General features: G+C 43.1%; 1 protein-coding gene across 1 annotated transcript in view; it reads left to right on the forward strand.

Moving 5' to 3' along the window:
• Window positions 1-457: 457 nt before the first annotated feature.
• The window catches only part of MSH4 (mutS homolog 4), a 102,022-nt gene continuing 84,738 nt past the window's right edge, over window positions 458-17,741 (forward strand). Inside the window, exons 1-4 of the mRNA XM_058658193.1 lie at window positions 458-711; window positions 5,253-5,435; window positions 13,738-13,898; window positions 16,455-16,565. Of these exons, the coding sequence (XP_058514176.1) occupies window positions 477-711; window positions 5,253-5,435; window positions 13,738-13,898; window positions 16,455-16,565 (690 nt within the window). The 5' untranslated portion in view covers window positions 458-476. The remainder of the gene's footprint in view (window positions 712-5,252; window positions 5,436-13,737; window positions 13,899-16,454; window positions 16,566-17,741) is intronic.

A 17,741-nucleotide genomic window follows, 5' to 3' on the forward strand; every position in this document is an offset into this window, starting at 1 on the left:
GAATAATAGTGTTAAGACATGGTGTTGGACCTTTTTTAAAAAATGTTTTCTATTGCAAAGTCATTATGAGACGGGAAGATCTTCAGATGAATGATTCACTCCACTGCTTCCCGGGACACAAGCAGGGAGCTGGATGGGAAGCGGAGCTGCCAGCATTAGGATTGGTGCCCACACGGGATCCTGACCTGCTCAAAGCGAGGACTTAAGCCCCTAGGCCACTGCACCCGGTCTAGGTGTTGGAGGGCCTTAACGAATTCCTTTTAGCCTGGGTCCTGCAAGTTGAGTTTCCCGCGGGAGGTGACAGGCCTGGGAACCATTACGCATCAGTTGGGAGTTGAGGATCGCCCAGCTGCTGGGAGCTTTGTGCGCCTGCGCGGTGCGGCCTAGTGGCTCACGCCCATCGCGGTGCGGCTTTGGCCTCAGAGGCGATCTCCCAGGAGCCTCAGCTTCGTTGTTCAGGAGAGAAGTGTGGGAGGATGCTGAGGCGTGAGATCTTTTCAACTTCGCCTTCTGCCCCTGCGGCCTCTTTGTCGTCGGGAGAGGTTGGCTCACAGGGTCTCGGCCACAGCTTCGGACGCCCGGACACTCCTCGGAGTCGTCCTTCGAGCCAGGCCTTCCTGGTGTCCACCCCATTCGGCACTTCTGGAGCCGCAGGCGACAGAAGCAGCAGCAGCAGCACATTTCGCCCTCCCAGCGCCAGGCCAGCTCCAGGCAAGGAGTGTCGGGTGGGAGTGCGCCAAGAGAGCCCGATGTCGGGCTGCGGGGAGCCGTGGGTGGCGGTTACCTCAGCGCCAAGGGCGCAGCTGGGTGGCGGTTACCTCAGAGGGGTTGTTGCAGCTGGGTGGCGGTTACCTCAGCGCCAAGGGCGCAGCTGGGTGGCGGTTTCCTTAGCAGTTACCTCAGACGCAGTCCCGGCTTGGTTGGCTGGTGAGAACTGGGCGGTTGGGAATGCGAAGGTTTGAGTGAGTAAAAGACGTTCAAGAATGATTTTACGATTGTGATAGTGGATGACTTAGATCTGAGGAAGGCATATATGTAATGCACTTGGGCTATAGATTTCAAAGTTAGCAATACATTTGTGATGAAGAGGGAGAATACGAAGAAGATAGTTTAAAAATAGAGGTCAAGGAAGTTGAAAGAGTGCTTGAGATTCAAGAAGGGACCTAGAGTTCCTTTAAGAGCCTAGGGATGCTAGGGAGCACATTTAGCCTTTTTCCATACCTGTCTTTATGATGGTAGCCCTACTCCTTGCCGACAGCTTTGCAAATACTCTCAGCCACATATTCCTCAAATTATCCTGCTTTGATTGTGTCAATGGTTTCTGCTGGAACCCATACAGGAACTAAGATTCCTTGGTGTTGGAATGCACTCGGGAGATTTAAGAAAGGAGAAGAAGTAATCGAGTTTGTTTTTTAGAGAAAAGTAATCAAGTCACCAGTGATGATATGAAGGATAGACACGTAATGCTGGAAGCAAGGAGCACAAGTAGGAGATTTGTAAAAGATCTGAAGAAAACACATACTTAAATGGGCTTCTGTGAGTGGAAAGGGATACAATTTATTATTATTATTATTTAAGATTTTTATTTTTTTTTTATTACAAAGTCAGATGTACAGAGAGGAGGAGAGACAGAGAGGAAGATCTTCCATCCGATGATTCACTCCCCAAGTGAGCGCAACGGCCGGTGGTGCACTGATCTGAAGCCAGGAGTTAGGAACTTCCTCTAGGTCTCCAATACAGGTGCAGAGGCTTTTGGGCCATCCTCGACTGCCTTCCCAGGTCACAAGCAGGGAGCTGGATGGGAAGTGGATCTGGGTGCATTCAAGGTGAGGACTTTAGCTGCTAGGATATGGTGCCAGGCCCAAGGGATACAATTTTACTTGCTTTAAAAACAGAAAAAGAATTACAATACTTGATCCTTGACTGGAGTTAGGGTTCATGAAAGATGAGTTTGAGAGCCAGTGCTGTGGCCTAGCTAGTTAAGTTGTTACCTGCGATGCCTTGTCCGTGATGAGTGTCGGTTGGAGTGTTGGTTACTTCCAGTCCAGCTCCCTGTTAATGTATTTAGGAAAGTAGTGAAAGATAGCCCAAGTAATCAGGGACCTTGCAGTCACGTTGGAGACACACATAGAATTCCATGCTTCTGACTTCTGCTTGGCACAATCCCAGCCAAATCCTGGCCATTGACGAACATATAGAAAATTTCAATAAATCTCAGATCTCTGTTTTTCAAATAATGTTTTCAAACATATATACATATATATACACACATATAGATATACAAATAAAGATCAGTTGGGAATGATTCCGCCATTTATGACAGAGTACAATTGACTCTGACTAATAATAACGGAAAAACCATTGTAGGCGACATAAGGAGTTCACATTTAGACATTAAAAAGTTCTGGAAAGTTAGGCCCAGTGCTGTAGCCTTGTGATAAATCCTCACCTTGCATCCACTGGGATCCTGTATGGATGCCAGATCATAACCTGGCTGCTCCACTTCCCATCCAGCTCCCCACTTTTGGCCTGGGAAAGCAGTCGAGGACGACCCAAAGCCTTGGGATCCTGCACCCAAATGGGAGACCCAGAAGAAGTTCCTGGCTCCTACCTTTGGATCTGCTCAGCTCCAGCTATTATGGCCACTTGGGGAGTGAACCAGTGGACGGAATATCATGCTAGCTCTCTCTCCTCTCTCTATATATGCTTTTCCAATGAACATAAAGACATCTTTGGAAAAATTAAATAAACCTTTTTTTAAAAAAAGTTCTGGGAAGTTATTTAAAGGTTTATATCCAAAGTTAAATACAGTAGCCTGGAGCCACATGTGTAATATGAACTTTTTCTAATGACAGAAATGTTCTGTTTCTGTGCTGTCCAATATAGCAACCAGTAGACAAATACAGCAGCTGAATATTTGAAATGTGGCTAAATGACCGAGGAACTGGACCTTTAATAGTATTGAATTTTGACTTAATTGAACAGTTGCATACGGCCTGTAACTACTGTACTTGCTGAACAATGCAGGTATAGAAATAAGAATAGATTTTACATTTTTAAAAGAAAGTGGCAAGTCAAGATGGCAGAATAGGGTAAGGACGTGTTTAAACAGATGGAGCAACATTAGCTGGTGTGAAGCAGAGAGAGCACATTCTAGGAAATAAGAGAATAAATAACAACAGCAGAGGGGTACCTGGAGACTGACAGATACGGGAAAGCTGTGGACACAATGGTGTGGTGCTGCAGTGACCAATACTCCAGTGGCATTCAGCAAGTGGCTATCTGGATTGCAATGGCAGCTGGAACTCCACCAGCGACAAGGTGGGAAGCGACATTCACCAGGGGCTCAGGAGGTAAACTTAGACAACTTCCTGTCCTGCTGGTCTGTTTGATTTGACCAGGAGTGGAGACAGAGCAGTAGGTCCCAGATGGGCAGTGCGGGAACAGGGTGGGTTTCACAGCCCAACCCATCCCTTAGATCAAGATCAGTGACTATTTTTTCTAGAGAGACAAAGGCTACTGGACAATACTGAGCATGCACTGATCTGGGAGTGAGTTCCTTTCTGGCTCAGCGAACTGCAACAGCGTGGCATCCTACAGGTTCCACCCAAGATATGTCCGATAGCTCTCAGACCTGACAGTCAGCAGATCAAGAACTCTAAGAGTGGCACTTCAGGTGCCATTTTGTACAGTGTGGAAAAACTGAAGAATGCAGGGACAACAGTGAGCTGCACAGGGACTGAGCTGGGAGCAAACTCACTGAGCTCAGTGCATTGCACTGGTGCCACAGGGAAAATAATATCAACTTTGACATCATACGGGTCAAATAGGTCTATGTGGCCCTCAGACCTAATGGCCAACAGGTTCAAAAAAGATCAGCACCACCAACAACCTAGCTCTATAATCCTAATCCTGGGACTTGCTTTAACCGGAAGTGGGAGAAAGGTTGTACAGACAATGCTGCAGGTTCAGTATGGTATTACAGAAGGTGGAAACTGGTGATCCAGGAAATCTAACAAAAGAACCCAGACCTGGAACTTGCTGGAGGGAGTGGCACAACTGACTGCAAGCAAAGAGCCATTTGCCAACTGCAATAAGTAAATCAAATTATAGACCTGTGGGTGACACTGCTTAGAAACCTGCCCCAAGGAGAAGCATCTGATAATTTAACAATTTGTCTTTATGAGAAAAGTATAACACCTGGATTACAGTGTGAGGTAGATGTTAGTCCATATGTGAACATTTGAAAATTTTTAGGAAATAGATATTAATAGAAAGAGAACAGATAAAATGCTCAGAGAAAATGTACCATATTGATTTGTGAGAGAAGTTTAAAAGTATGGAACTCTGGAGGGCCATAACTGGGAGACAGAAGAAAAAGGACACAACAAAAGAAAAGGAAGAAGAAAAAGATCTATTTGTTTATTTGAAGGGCACAGTAATAAAGAGAGAGAAAGGGAGGTAGGGAAGGACAGGGAAGGGAAATCTTCCATATACCGATTCATTTCCCGAACTGCCAGGTTTGAGCCAGGCCAAAGCCAAAGCCTGGAACTCCATCCTGATCTCCAACATGGGTCAGGGTGCTAAGTATGAGGGCCATCCTTTGCTGTCCTCTCAGAAACATTATCTGGAAGCTGACTGATCCAAACCAAACTATCCAGAATTTCAACTGGCACTCCAATATGGATTATCAGCTTTTTAAGTAGTGGCTTAAGTCACTGCACCACAGCACCAACCCTTTAAAAGGCTTTTTTTTTAAAGGCTTTTTTTCTTTAAAAGGCTTTTAAAGAAAATGAAAATAGGTTTTCTTTTTTTTTTTTTTTAAGATTTTTTTTTTTTATTACAAAGTCAGATATACAGAGAGGAGGAGAGACAGAGAGGAATATCTTCCGTCTGATGATTCACTCTCCAAGTGAGCGCAACAGCCGGTGCTGGCCGATCCAGAGCCAGGAGCCAGGAACTTCCTCCAAGTCTCCCACACGGGTGCAGTGTCCCAAAGCATTGGGCCGTCCTTGACTGCTTTCCCAGGCCAGAAGCAGGGAGCTGGACGGGAAGTGGAGCTGCCGGGATTAGAACCGGCGCCCATATGGGATCCTGGGGCGTTCAAGGCCCAAGATATTTGTGATATTTTAAAAAATTTACTAGATGAAAATAACATGGAAATATCATGTTATTGTAGTAAATAACATGATATAAATAATAGAAGTTAATAATCATAATTCTAATGTATAGGAATAATTTTTTAAATTCAGGTTTATACTTTGGAAACAAAAAGTCTAATGTGGAAAATGCAGTTGCTTCAAATTTTACTTTTGGTACAAGCTCCTCTTCTGCACGGGATCCTATGCACCCTCACATACTTAAAACTCCATTGCCTGCTGGAAATCATCAAAGACCAGGATATAAACCTTGGACACCACAAATAGGATATTCAGGTAAAATGAGTAGAAGATTAACCTTACTGATCTTTTGAAACTTAAAGTCTTGCAAGTTATAATTTAGGAAAGTTAGGTTTATTTGAAATTGTATATTGGTGGTGTATATAGTCCATGCCTAGTTTTCTGTTTGATCATGATCTTTTTATTTGTTGAAATCTTTGTTTAATGGTACCAATAAGCCTTTGACTATATGGTAAATTAAAAATGTTATCTCAAAAATAATAAAGCATTAAATTATCTGTAACTGACATGGATGATCAAAAGATAAATGTATGAATTTTCTCATGTATGATTTGAGAATGCATTTCAGGCTACATAGTTTCTGATATTTGTTAGCAAGTGCAGGGGCATACATTATTTTAGTCTTTCTGACAGAAAAATCACAATAAATTTACCATTTTAATATAAAAAATAGCATTGATTTAAAAGAGTGACACACAGAGAGAGAGGGAGAGACAGAGAGAGACCTTCCAGCTGATTCAGTCCTCAGATGCCTGCAAGAGCCAGAATGAGACCAGGCTGCAACCAGCAGCAGGCGCTCCATTCAGGTCTCCCACGTGCCATCAGGAATCAGGGCTTGGGTGACTATCTGCTGCCTCCCAGATACGTTAGAAGAAGCTGGATTAAAAGAGCAGAGTAGCTGAGATTTGAGCCAAGCATTCTGATACGGGATGTGGGCATCCAAACAGTGGGTTAATGTACTCTGCCCCATAACATCTACCTCCACAATAAATCTTGATTTCTAGTAGATCAGCTCTCTGCTCTCACTCTCCACAAGCCACAGTTACAAATTGAATATTAGTTTGTGAGTCTTCCAAAGGTCCTTGTGTTAAAGACTTAAGGCATGTTGAAATTTTATTTTTATTTTTTATTATTATTTATTTTTATTGGAAAGTCAGATATACATAGAGGAGGAGAAACAGAGAGGAAGATCTTCCATCCGATGAGTCACTCCCCAAGTGAGCACAACGGCTGGAGCTGAGCCGATCCGGAGCCAGGAGCCAGGAACCTCCTCCAGGTCTGCCACATGGGTATAGGGTCCCAAGGCTTTGGGCCATCCTTGACTGCTTTCCCAGGACACAAGCAGGGAGCTGGATGGGAAGTGGAGCTGCCGGGATTAGAACCGGCGCCCATATGGGATCCTGGGGTGTTCAAGGCAAGGACTTTAGCCACTAGGCCACCGTCCTGGGCCCCAAGGCATGTTGCAACTTAATGGGATGTTATGGGGGAAACCTTCTGAAAGATAGTTCATGCGCCTGGTGTAGTAGCCTAGCGGCTAAAAGATTTGCTTTGCACACACCGGGATCCCATACTGGTGCTGGTTTTTGTCCTGGAACTCCACTTCCCATCCAGCTCCCTGCTTATGGCCTGGGAAAGCAGTAGAGGACAGCCCAAAGCCTTGGGACCCTGTACCAGGGTGGGAGACCTGGAAAACTTTCCAATAAAAATAAATAAATCTTTTTTTTTTTTTTTTTAAAAAAAGGTAATTCAAATAAGAAATTGTTATAAAAAGTTGGGCTCAGCTCCCTCCTCCTGTTTTTTAGCTGTCATGTGATCCTTCTTCCACATACACTTTGTTATCGCCAACCACAGCATCTTTAGAGGCTAAACCATTGTGCTGCTTTATGTTAGACTTGAACCTCCAAACAGAACTAAATAAAACCTTTGTTTTTATAGAGTTATTGCTGGGCCTGGCGCAGTAGCCTAGTGTCTAAAGTCCTAGCTTTGCACATGCCATGATCTATATGGTGCTGGTTTATGTCCCAAAAGCCCCGTTTCCCATCCAGCTCCCTGCCTGTGGCCTGGAAAAGCTGTGGAGGACGACCCAAAGCCTTGGGACCCTGCACCCACTTGGGAGACCTGGAGAAGAGGCTCCAGGCTCTTGACTTTGGATGGGCTCAGCTCCGGCCACTTGCAGCTGCTTGGGGAGTCAATCAATGGATGGAAGATCTTCCTCTGTCTCTCCTCCTCTCCGTATATCTGATATTCCAATAAAAATAATAAATCTTAACAGTTTAAAAAATTAAAAAGGAAATTGATAATGAGAATTTGACTGCTATAATTGTATGTGAAACTGTGGAGGACCTTTTTAGAATTGGTTTATCAGGCTTTTTGCAGTTGTGCCCAGGGAGTGGGCTTGTAGGAAGCCCTGGAGATGGTGCCAACAGGGAGTGTGGGAGTCTGGGGGATCACTTCCAGGCAGGTGGAGTGAGCCTGGGGATTTCCCCATGTACTTGGTCCAGGGAAGGGTTGGGAGAAGAGAGGGGGAGCCCCAGGGTAGCATGCTGGCATAGTATGCTGGTGGACCAGGCTTGGGGAACTGTGAACATGTTTGGATCTTGGGTGGACAGAGGGGTAGGGTTCCAGGCCTGGACATGAGCCAGGAGTTTGTGTCCATAGTGGGCAGTCAGAGCTCCATGATAGTGCATCACTCCACTGGAAGATGGCTTGGGAAGACTGGGCTGGGAAACCCATATGCTTCAGGGTGCAGTGACTATGAATTGATCAGGGAGCGGGTAAGAAGATGTGTGGGAGGGAGAATCACTGAGGGAGTACTTTGCAGGGGAGGAATAACTTCTGAGGGCTTTCCATCAACAAGGCCACTATACTTACAAGTAAATGAGGGAGCCTAGACTGAGTGGTTTGGGGAGAAGAAGCTGGGGGTGGGGGTCTTTCTGGGTTGGAACAATATACCAGCCTGCGTGGGAGACCTGAGCTGGGCTACTTAACATGGATCATCACTGACTACCACTCACCAGTCACACTAATGCTAGGGTTGGGGGCTTACCAGGCAGTGTTAGATCACAGTACCCAACCCAGCATGAGAATCAGAATAGGAGACAGGTAATGTAAGGCTGGGCCATGACACTAACCAGCATGCGAGAGAACCAGGCCGGGGGGCAGATACTGTGGGAGATAAGTGGGCTCACCCCTGTGAAACTGCAGTTTCCACTACTTTGTTTAAGGGCTGGGTATAGTGATATGCTGAGCTAGGCATGGCCATTGGACCACCCAACATTCATGGTATTGGCGTTGGGAACAGGCTAGGCTGATCCAGGCTATAGCACTCGCAGGCACACCAAAGAATAAGGTGTGGGGTAAGTTGAGCTGCAAGATCCACCAGTTCATTCATAGGCCTGGACAGAGAGGGCAGACTATGCTGGGTAAGGGCTGAGCCCACTGGCACATTTGAGATCTGGATCTGGGAGTAAGCCTGGTGGGGGAACATGGGAAACTCCTCTGGTGGAACGTAGCACCCACTGGTGAGAATGTGAATCAGTCCTGGATCAGACTGGGCAAAGTTGTTCTACCTGTCAGCAAGTGTGTGGGTTAATTCTGGAAAGGGGAGGACTGGACAAGGCCATGCCAAACCTTTGCCCACTGGCATGTGCTGGAGCCAGGTTGGAGTGTGGGCCATGCCAGGCTAGGTTATCACACTTGCTGATTTGCATGAAACCTAGGTACAGTAGCAGATTGGGCAGGGGTAGGCTACAGTACTCACCAGCGAGAGTTGGAACTGGGGTGGGCTGGCCAGGCCAGGCTGCAGCATCCGATGTCAAAGGCCAAGTTGGGTTGGACTATACCGAGAGCAACCAGTAGCACACACAGGATCTGTGACTGGGAACAGGCTTTGTTGGGGAGCTAAGGGACCCCACAGCTGGGTTGTGGTTCCCATTTGTGATCATGAGATTTGGAATAGGAGTGGTGATCTGGGCTGGACATGACTACAGTATCTGTTGGCATGGTTGTGGATTAGGTCTGGGGTTTGTGAGACTGGATTAGATTCCAGCCTGCACTCAGTGGTGTTTATGAGAGCCAGGGAGGGTGCAAGATGGGCAGGTTAGGTCTCAGCACCCGCTGAACCATGAGAGAGCTATGTCTGAATGTGTACCAGGTGTGGTTGGGCTGTAGCACCCAACAGTAAGAGTCAGAATGGGTGTGGACTGGTTGAACAAGGCCACTCTTCCTGCTAGGACAGGAGGTGTACTATGTCTCTGGGAGGTGGCCTAATAGAGTTTGGGGAACTCCTCTGTCAGGACATAGTCCCTGCAGGTGAATGCAAGGACCAAAGGTGATTGCAGCTCACACAGGCATGTTATGGTACCTGCCAGCTTACGTGTGGGTCAGGTCTGGGACAGGTCAGGCTAGGTCAGTTCATGACACCCACTGGCAGATCTGAGAACTAGGACGGGGTGTAGGACAGGTCAGGTTTGGCTACAACACCAGCTAGTTCTCATTAGGGCTGGGACTAGGAGCAGTCCAGGCTGGACTAGGCTGAAGCACCTGCCAGCATGAGCTGGAACCGGGGGCAAGTCAGCTGAGCCATGCTGTAGCACCCGCTGGTGAGTGCCAAGGTGAGGTGAGAGATGCCAGTCTAGGTCACAGCACCCACCAAAACATGTGAAATCTGGGGCTGGGAAGTAAGCCCAGTAAGAGAGCTGTTGGGGCTTCCCTGCTGGGCCATTATTCCACTTAGAGCTGGGATTATGGGCAGACCAGGCTGGGCAGGGATCAAAGCCCATTGGCCTGCATGTGAGCTGGGTTAAGGGGAGAGCCAGGCTGGACTAAGTGACTGTATCCATTAGTGCATGAATGAGCCAGAGTAAGTTCAAGCTGGTTGGGCTTTGCCCTCCAGCCATGATTTTCATGTGTGTTGCTAGGTGTTGGTTGGTACCAACCAATCCCAACTCAGGTCTTCCATGTGGGCAGATGTATTGGTCTGGCCCCAGAAGGTCCTCTGCTTTCCCTCCCTTAAACCACTAGTCTCAGCTCTCTCATTTACCTGCAAGTGCAGTAGCCTAGTTGGCACAAGTCTGCTAGCTGTCATTCCTCATCTGTCTCATTCTCCCTCAACAGTCCTCCCTCCCACACATCACCAGACCCGTTTCCCTGAGCAATCCACAGCTCCCATGCCTGCAGCTCCCCAGGCTCCAGTGGTATGCCATGCCAGCCTGGGGTCCTGCCTGACTAGCCAGGGCCCATGTACATTCATGTGTGGGTCGCCAGACCCTGTCTGCTGGAGTGCTGGTGTCTCCCTCTCACATACCTTAAAAACAAACAAAATAGGCAACTATACTGGCATACTGATACAGTTAACACAAATTAGCATTAACCAGGTCCAGGATGCCTGCCAGCTATTAGCTAATTTTCTCCCAGCAGTGCAACATTTTCACCTCTAGGTGTAAATCCAACCTAGGCAGTAGCCTACAACTGGAAAAAGAGTTTTAATAGTGTAATGATCGTTTTTGGAGTGTAATGATAGTTCCCACTGCACCCTTCCTCCATCCCCCACTCCCATTCTCTCTTCCTCCTTTTAAATGTTTATTTGAATTTTCACAATAGCATAGTTTCAATATACTTCAGCTTCACAAGCTTCCACTAAATAAAGAATTTAACAAATAGTAAACAGAAAAACTACTGTTCTTCAAGCATATGGACAAGGACTATAAACAATAATCAAATCTCAAAATGTTGATTTTACTCACACATATTACTTTGTTTTGTATGTTTGTTTCCACAAGTCAGGGAAAATTTGTGCTATTTGTCTTTTTTCAGCCTTTTTTCACTAAACATGATAGTCTCTAGTTGCATCCATTTTATTGTGAAAACATTCTTTTTTGTGGGTGAGTAGTATTCTGTCATGTGTGTGTGTGTGTGAAATTTTCGTTATCCAATCATCAGTTGAATATGGGTTGCATCCATATCTTAGCTATTGTGACTTGGGTGCTATAAACATGTGGGTATATAAACTCTCATATGTTGATTTCATTTCCTTTGATAGAATCTCAAAAGTAGAATAGCTGGGTCATATGGTTGAACTATTTTTATTTTTTAAGCAATATTTTTTTTAAGGATTTATTTGTTTGTATTGGAAAGATAGATATACAGAGAGAAGCAGAAACAGAGAGAAAGATCTTCTGTCCACTGGGTCACTCCCCAAGTGGCTGTAACAGCCAGAACTGAGCTGATCCGGAGCCAGGAGCCAAGAGCTTCTTCTGGGTCTCCTACACTGGTGAAAGTCCCCAAGCCTTTGGGCAGTCCTCCACTGCTTTCCCAGGCCACAGGCAAGAAGCTAGATGGGAAGTGGAGCATTTGGGATTAAAATCAGAACCCATAAGGGATCCTGGCATGTGCAAGGTGAGAACTTAAGGCACTAGGCTACCATGCTGGGCCCAGAACTATTTTTAGATATTGGAGAATCTCTGTAGTATGTTCTGTAACATTTGTTCTTTTTAAATTATTATTTATTATTTTTAATTCATTAATTACATTGTATTATGTGACACAGTTTCATAGGTACTTGGGTTCTCCCCACCCCTCCCCAAACCCTCCCACCATGGTGGATTCCTCCACCTTGTGTTCTGTAACATTTGTATAGTTTACATTACTACCAGCAGTATGTAAGGGTATTTTTACCCCACATCCTTAACATTTTTTAATTTTTGGGTGATGGCCATTCCAACAGGTGAGATACAATCTCATTGTGGTTTTATTTACATTTTCCTGATGGTTAGTGATCCTATGCGTTTTTTCATGTGTTCTTGGACATTTAAATTTTAATGCCTGTTCATATACTTAGCCTACTTTTAAACTAGCTTGTTTATTTTGTTTGAAAGGCAGAGTTAAAGAGAAAAAGAGATTTTCAGTGTGTGGTTCACTCCCTAAATGACTCCGAAGGCCAAGCAGGACTGGTCTGAAACTAGGAGTTTCCTCTGAGTCTCCCGCACAGATTTAGGGTCACAGGACCTCAGGCCATCTTCTTTTGCTTTCCCAGGCACATTAGCAGAGAACCAGATCAGAGAGCAGTAGGGACTCTTACAGGCCCCTATATAGGATGCTGCAGCTAGCAGCTTTATTCACTAAGCCTCAGCCCCATCTCCTGGTTAATTTCATAAATGCTTACAACAATGGCCAAAGTGAGAAGCTGGAAAAGCAATCCAAGTCTCCCACAAAGGTAGCAGGAGCCTGGTTTCTTGGGCTGTCACTACCGCTTCCCAGAGTCTGTGTTAGCAAGAATCTGCCATCAGGAGCTGGAGTCAGGAATCAGTCCCAGGCACTCTGATGGGAGAGGTATGTATCTTAACCCCTAGGCTAAGTGCCTACTTGGAATCTTAAATATTTTTCATTCATGAATAGTATCTTATATTCAAGTAGCCTCTTACACTTCACAGAATCTTTCTACAGTATTGCATTTAATTCTTGTCACAACCTTATGAAAAAGCTTGATATGTCTAATTAATAATTGCTGACTTTATAAAGACCCAGTTTGCCTGAGTATGCATAGTTCTCAAGGCACACATCTCAAAATCAGTGACATGTGTTATAGTTCAGAGCACTAGCTCTGGAACCTGGCTGTGATTTCTATCCTTACAAGTTCCATCTGTGTTTCAGTCTCAATAAATAATAATGGTATGTATTTGATAGGATTTTTTGGCGATGCAGTGAGTTGATTCAATGAACTTAGAATATTTGTTGGTCTATCTTGGGCATCTCTCAGATGATAAATATTTTATTATAATTTTTATTTCCACATTGTACAATTATATTATAAATGGTGTTCATAATTGCATAATGTTTAACTTCCAAACAGTGCATTTATGCAAATCATCTCATCCTTTTATCCAGTTCTTAAGATGGGCAGAATGGTTATTACATTGTAATTTGTTATTTATGATTATTTTTATGAAACAATTTCTCCAAATATTAATAACTTTTGGATGATAGAGTTACATATATAATGTAAGTTTTTGACTGCAACTTCAGCATTCCTTTTATGACTGTATTTTAATAAAGTATAAAAAAGTCTAAATACATTATTTCTAAGTATGAACTTTTGACAAGTACTTTGATAAGTAACATTTTATTTGGTCTGAACAATGAAAAATTATTTTTTAATGAGAAATAAAGGTTATTTCTTTGGAGACTAATAGCCATGTCCTAAGCTGGGTGATTTAGTTTCTTAGTGAGAAAATAAGAAATCAAGGGCAGGCATTTGCTGCAGTAGTTAAGAAGCTGTTTGGAATATTGCATATGTACTTCACCTGACCCGAGCTGCCTGCTATTGTGTATCCTAGGAAGCAGTAGTTGATCTTCTGCCCATATGGGAGATACAGAATGAGTTCAGGACTCTTGGCCTCAGTCTGTCCTGCCCTGACTGTTGCGGGAATCTGGGGATAAACCAGTAGATGGAAGATCTGTCTCTTTCTCTTTACGCTTTACATATTATAAAAATTAAATAAGATAATTATAAATGATTACTCATATTTTTGTGTTTTATTTGTCTAAAAAATTTGAACAGCTACATCATCTTCAGCAGTGTCTGCACATACACCATCAGTTATTGTAGCTGTTGTGGAAGGGAGAGGACTTGCCAGGGGTGAAATAGGAATGGCAAGTATTGACTTAAAAAGCCCACAGATTATATTGTCCCAGTTTGCAGACAACACAACCTATGCAAAGGTGAGTATTAATAATCTTAGAAAATGATTGATTTAGTGAGTGGTATGCAGATTTGCAAAATAGTGCTCTTCTAATATACTTTTTGTCTGGAGTAAAAGTTGTTCACGATTACAATAATATAAATATTCTGAATTAAAAATGTTTTCTATTTGATTTTTATTTTTAAAATATTTTTTCTAACACATATATCTTGCTGATACCTGATTGCTTCAAGTTTATGAATTTTCAAAATTAATATTTTTAAATTAATCCTAATCTTTGGTTCATTCCAAAGGTAATATATTTGATGATGCCATTTCCAGAAGGTTATTTCCTCTAAGCTTTGTTTGAATTCTATTTTTTGCATATAATAGAAACTGGTTTTGTGTTTATTTCTGACTTTTCCTGCACTTAATATCACCTGTCATCAATTTGGACACCGTGCTTACCATTGTGGGAGTTGTGTGATGTGTTGGGCAGAGGAATCTGCTCCTAATATCTCTATTTTTCAAGGTTGTTTGATTCAATTTTTATTTTAAAAATATGAACTGCTATATAATTTTTATTATTTTATTGTTATTTGTTATGTGTTATATTTTAAATATTAAATTCCTCTTTATAATTTTCCAGAATGTAGGCCTCTTTTCCCTACTAATTGATTTTTTTGTTTCATACGGGCCAGGAGCTTCCAGGTCTCTCACATGGGCAACATAGGCCCAAGTACCTGAGTCAAGTTCTGCTGCTTTTCTCAGGCTGTTAGTAGGGAGCTGGATTAGAAGTGGAGCAACCAGAACAGGAACTGGTGCTAACTGGGGTGCTGGCATTGTAGGTGGCAGCTTTATCTGCTATGCTGCTATGTTACAATGCTAACCCCTAATTTTTGTTACATTTAACCCAAATTATGTAAATATTGCATACTAAATTTAACTGTTGTCATTTTATTTGCAATTATACACAAAGCCTGAAGAATAAAAAAGTTTTTTTTATAAAGGTTTGTTTATACTGAGAGGAGGAGAGACAGAGAGGAAGATATTCCATCTGATAATTCATTCCCCAAGTGAGTGCAACGGTCTGTGCTGTGCCGATCCGAAGGCAGGAGCCAGGAACATTCCTCCAGGTCTCCCACACGGGCACAGAGTCCAAAGGCTTTGGGCCATCCCAGACTGGCTTTCCAGGCCACAAGCAGGGAGCTGGATGGGAAGTGGAGCTACCGGGATTAGAACCTGCACCCATATGCATATGTGATCCCAATGCATTCAAGGCGAGGACTCTAGCCACTAGGCCACGGCGCCTGGCCCAAGAAAGTCCTTTTAAAAAAAAATTTTGTTTATTTTTGTTTGAAAGGCAGGTTTAAGAGAGAAGAAGAAACAGAGAGAGAGAGATACAGAGAGAAATACTTTATCCACTGGTTTACACTGTAAATGGCCACAATGTCTGGAGCTGAGCTGATCCGAAGCTAGGAGATAGAAGACTCCTCTGGATCTCCCATGGGAGTCCGGGGGCTCAAGAACTTGAGAAATCCTTTTCTGCTTTCCCATGCCATAAGCAGGGAGATGAGTAGGAAATGGAATAGCTGGGACACGAGCTGGTGCCCATGTGAGATGCCAACACTAGCAGGTAGAGGATTAGCTTGTTGAGCCACCACTCATGTTGGCCCCAGAGAACGTTTTTTTTTTTTTTTTTTTTTTGAATCATAGGAACATTTGGAGAAAATGGGAATTCCTATTTTTGGAATAAGTTAAAAAATTTATTTTATGAGAAGTGTAAGATATTAGGCAGATGTTTCTGCTATGTGTTGCTATAACTTTTTGACTTCTAAACTGTATCAAGCTGATCATGCAAGTTGTATCCCCATTGTTAGGTTATTAGATGTTTTTATACTTTTTCATGGAGATGGACAAAATACTGAGCAGAATAATTTATTTTAAAGATTTGCTTATTTATTTGAAAGAGTTATGGAGAGAGAAAGGCAGAAGAGAGAGAGAGAGAGAGAGAAAGAGAGGATCTTCCGTCTGCTGGTTCACTCCTCAAATAGCTGCAATTGATGGCCAGAACTGGGTTGTTCTGAAGCCGGGAGTATTTTCTAGGGCTCCCATGTGGATAAAGAGGCCTCAGGACTTGGTCTATCTTCCGTCATATTCCCAGGCATGTTATCAGGGAGCTGAATTAGCCGAGACTCAAGCCAGTGCCTATGTGGGATGCTTGTACTGCAGCCAGCAGATTTTACTTGCTGCACTACAATGCCAGCCCCTTAAAAACATCTTCTAATGAATATATGTTTACTAAGTTCAAATTATTTTTAAACTTAGGGCTGTTACAAGCCATTATGTATAAAATATAGCCTATATTTATGATAATATTTTATATTTCTGATTATGTAAGTGTATATGTTGCACACATCACCATAAAAATGATATACTTTAACTAAAAATATAATTAGGACAGTTGTAATTCTGGGTATCTACAAATTAATTTTAGATACTTCTCTCAGAAAAATATCAATCTTTTTGTTATAGAGACCTTCCTAAATTTACATCTGAGAATTATTTATTCAAACATTAACTTAAATAATTTCAGGTGATCACTAAGCTCAAAATTTTATCCCCTTTGGAAATAATAATGTCAAATACTGCTTGTGTTGTGGGGAATTCGACCAAGTTGTTTACTCTGATCACAGAAAATTTCAAGGTAAGTGATTTTTCATCTTCCTTTTTTTAAAGATGTATTATTTATTTGACAGGCAGAGTTACAGAGAGAAGGAGAGTCAGAGAGGGAAGGATATCTCCCATCCACTGGTTCATTCACTAAATGGCTGCCACAGTCAGGCTTGGCCATGCCCAAAGTGGGAGCCAGGAGCCAGGAACTCGACAGAAGTTGCAGGGACCCAAGCACCCGGGCCATCTTTTGTTGCTTTCTCAGACTTATTCGCAAGGGACTGGAGTGGATGCAGATCTAGTGGTCTTCTCAGATGCTGGTGTCCTAAGCAGTAGCTTAACTCACTGCACCACAAGACCGGTCACCTTTTTTTTGTTGTTGTTTTTAATATATTCAACACTTGCAGTCATTTGATGTTGTGGTACTCTTGGAGATCCTATGTAGCTGTCAGTTGTCTTTGATTGCTATTCTAAGTCTGTTATCTCTATTAGATCAGATGCTTTATTTATGACTCCGTAATTTTCATAATTCTTATTTATGTAAGCCTTCCCATAAAGTATGGGAACTCACATTTTGTTACTCCCAACTTTCACCTTGCTATTCTGCTCCTATTCTTATTGCCAAGGATTAACAAAGGCAAACATTAATTGAAGTGATACGGATTTATTTCAATCAGTAACATGCTATTGCTGTAGGGAAAAGAGTCTAGTGAGAACTGAAGTTAACTTTAGTTTGCACTGAAGTGACTGGGCATGTTGAAGGAAGAGTGAAGGAATAGGCAGGGGGTGGGTAGGGAGTCATCCTATGGATGTGGCCTTGAGCTGTTAGTAACAATGTCAAGTATTTGTAGGCTAAGATTCAGTCCAACTTGTTAAGAAGGCTAGGAAGGGTTTGTCTAGAATTTGGCCAAGCATATAATCTTTGTCACTGCCTTCACCCCTTGTAATGTAATATCTTTTTTCTTTTTTTTGCTGCAGAAGTTAATTTATGAGATGTTTTATTATTTTGTTTTACAGATGTATTTATGCAAATGGCACAAGAGAGAGGAAGAAGTCAGGGAGGGAAGGGGCAATGAGCTAGAGCAAGAGCTAAAGCTATCAATAGATATCTTAGTTCTGCTTGTTCACTTCTCAAATGACTGCAAAAACCAGGGCTGGGCATGGCTTAAGCCAGGAGACCTGTGTTTTTCTCCCATGTATATGGCAGGGT

The sequence above is a fragment of the Ochotona princeps genome, chromosome 2, assembly GCF_030435755.1.
Source record: "Ochotona princeps isolate mOchPri1 chromosome 2, mOchPri1.hap1, whole genome shotgun sequence".
Classification (NCBI taxonomy): Eukaryota; Metazoa; Chordata; class Mammalia; order Lagomorpha; family Ochotonidae; genus Ochotona; species Ochotona princeps.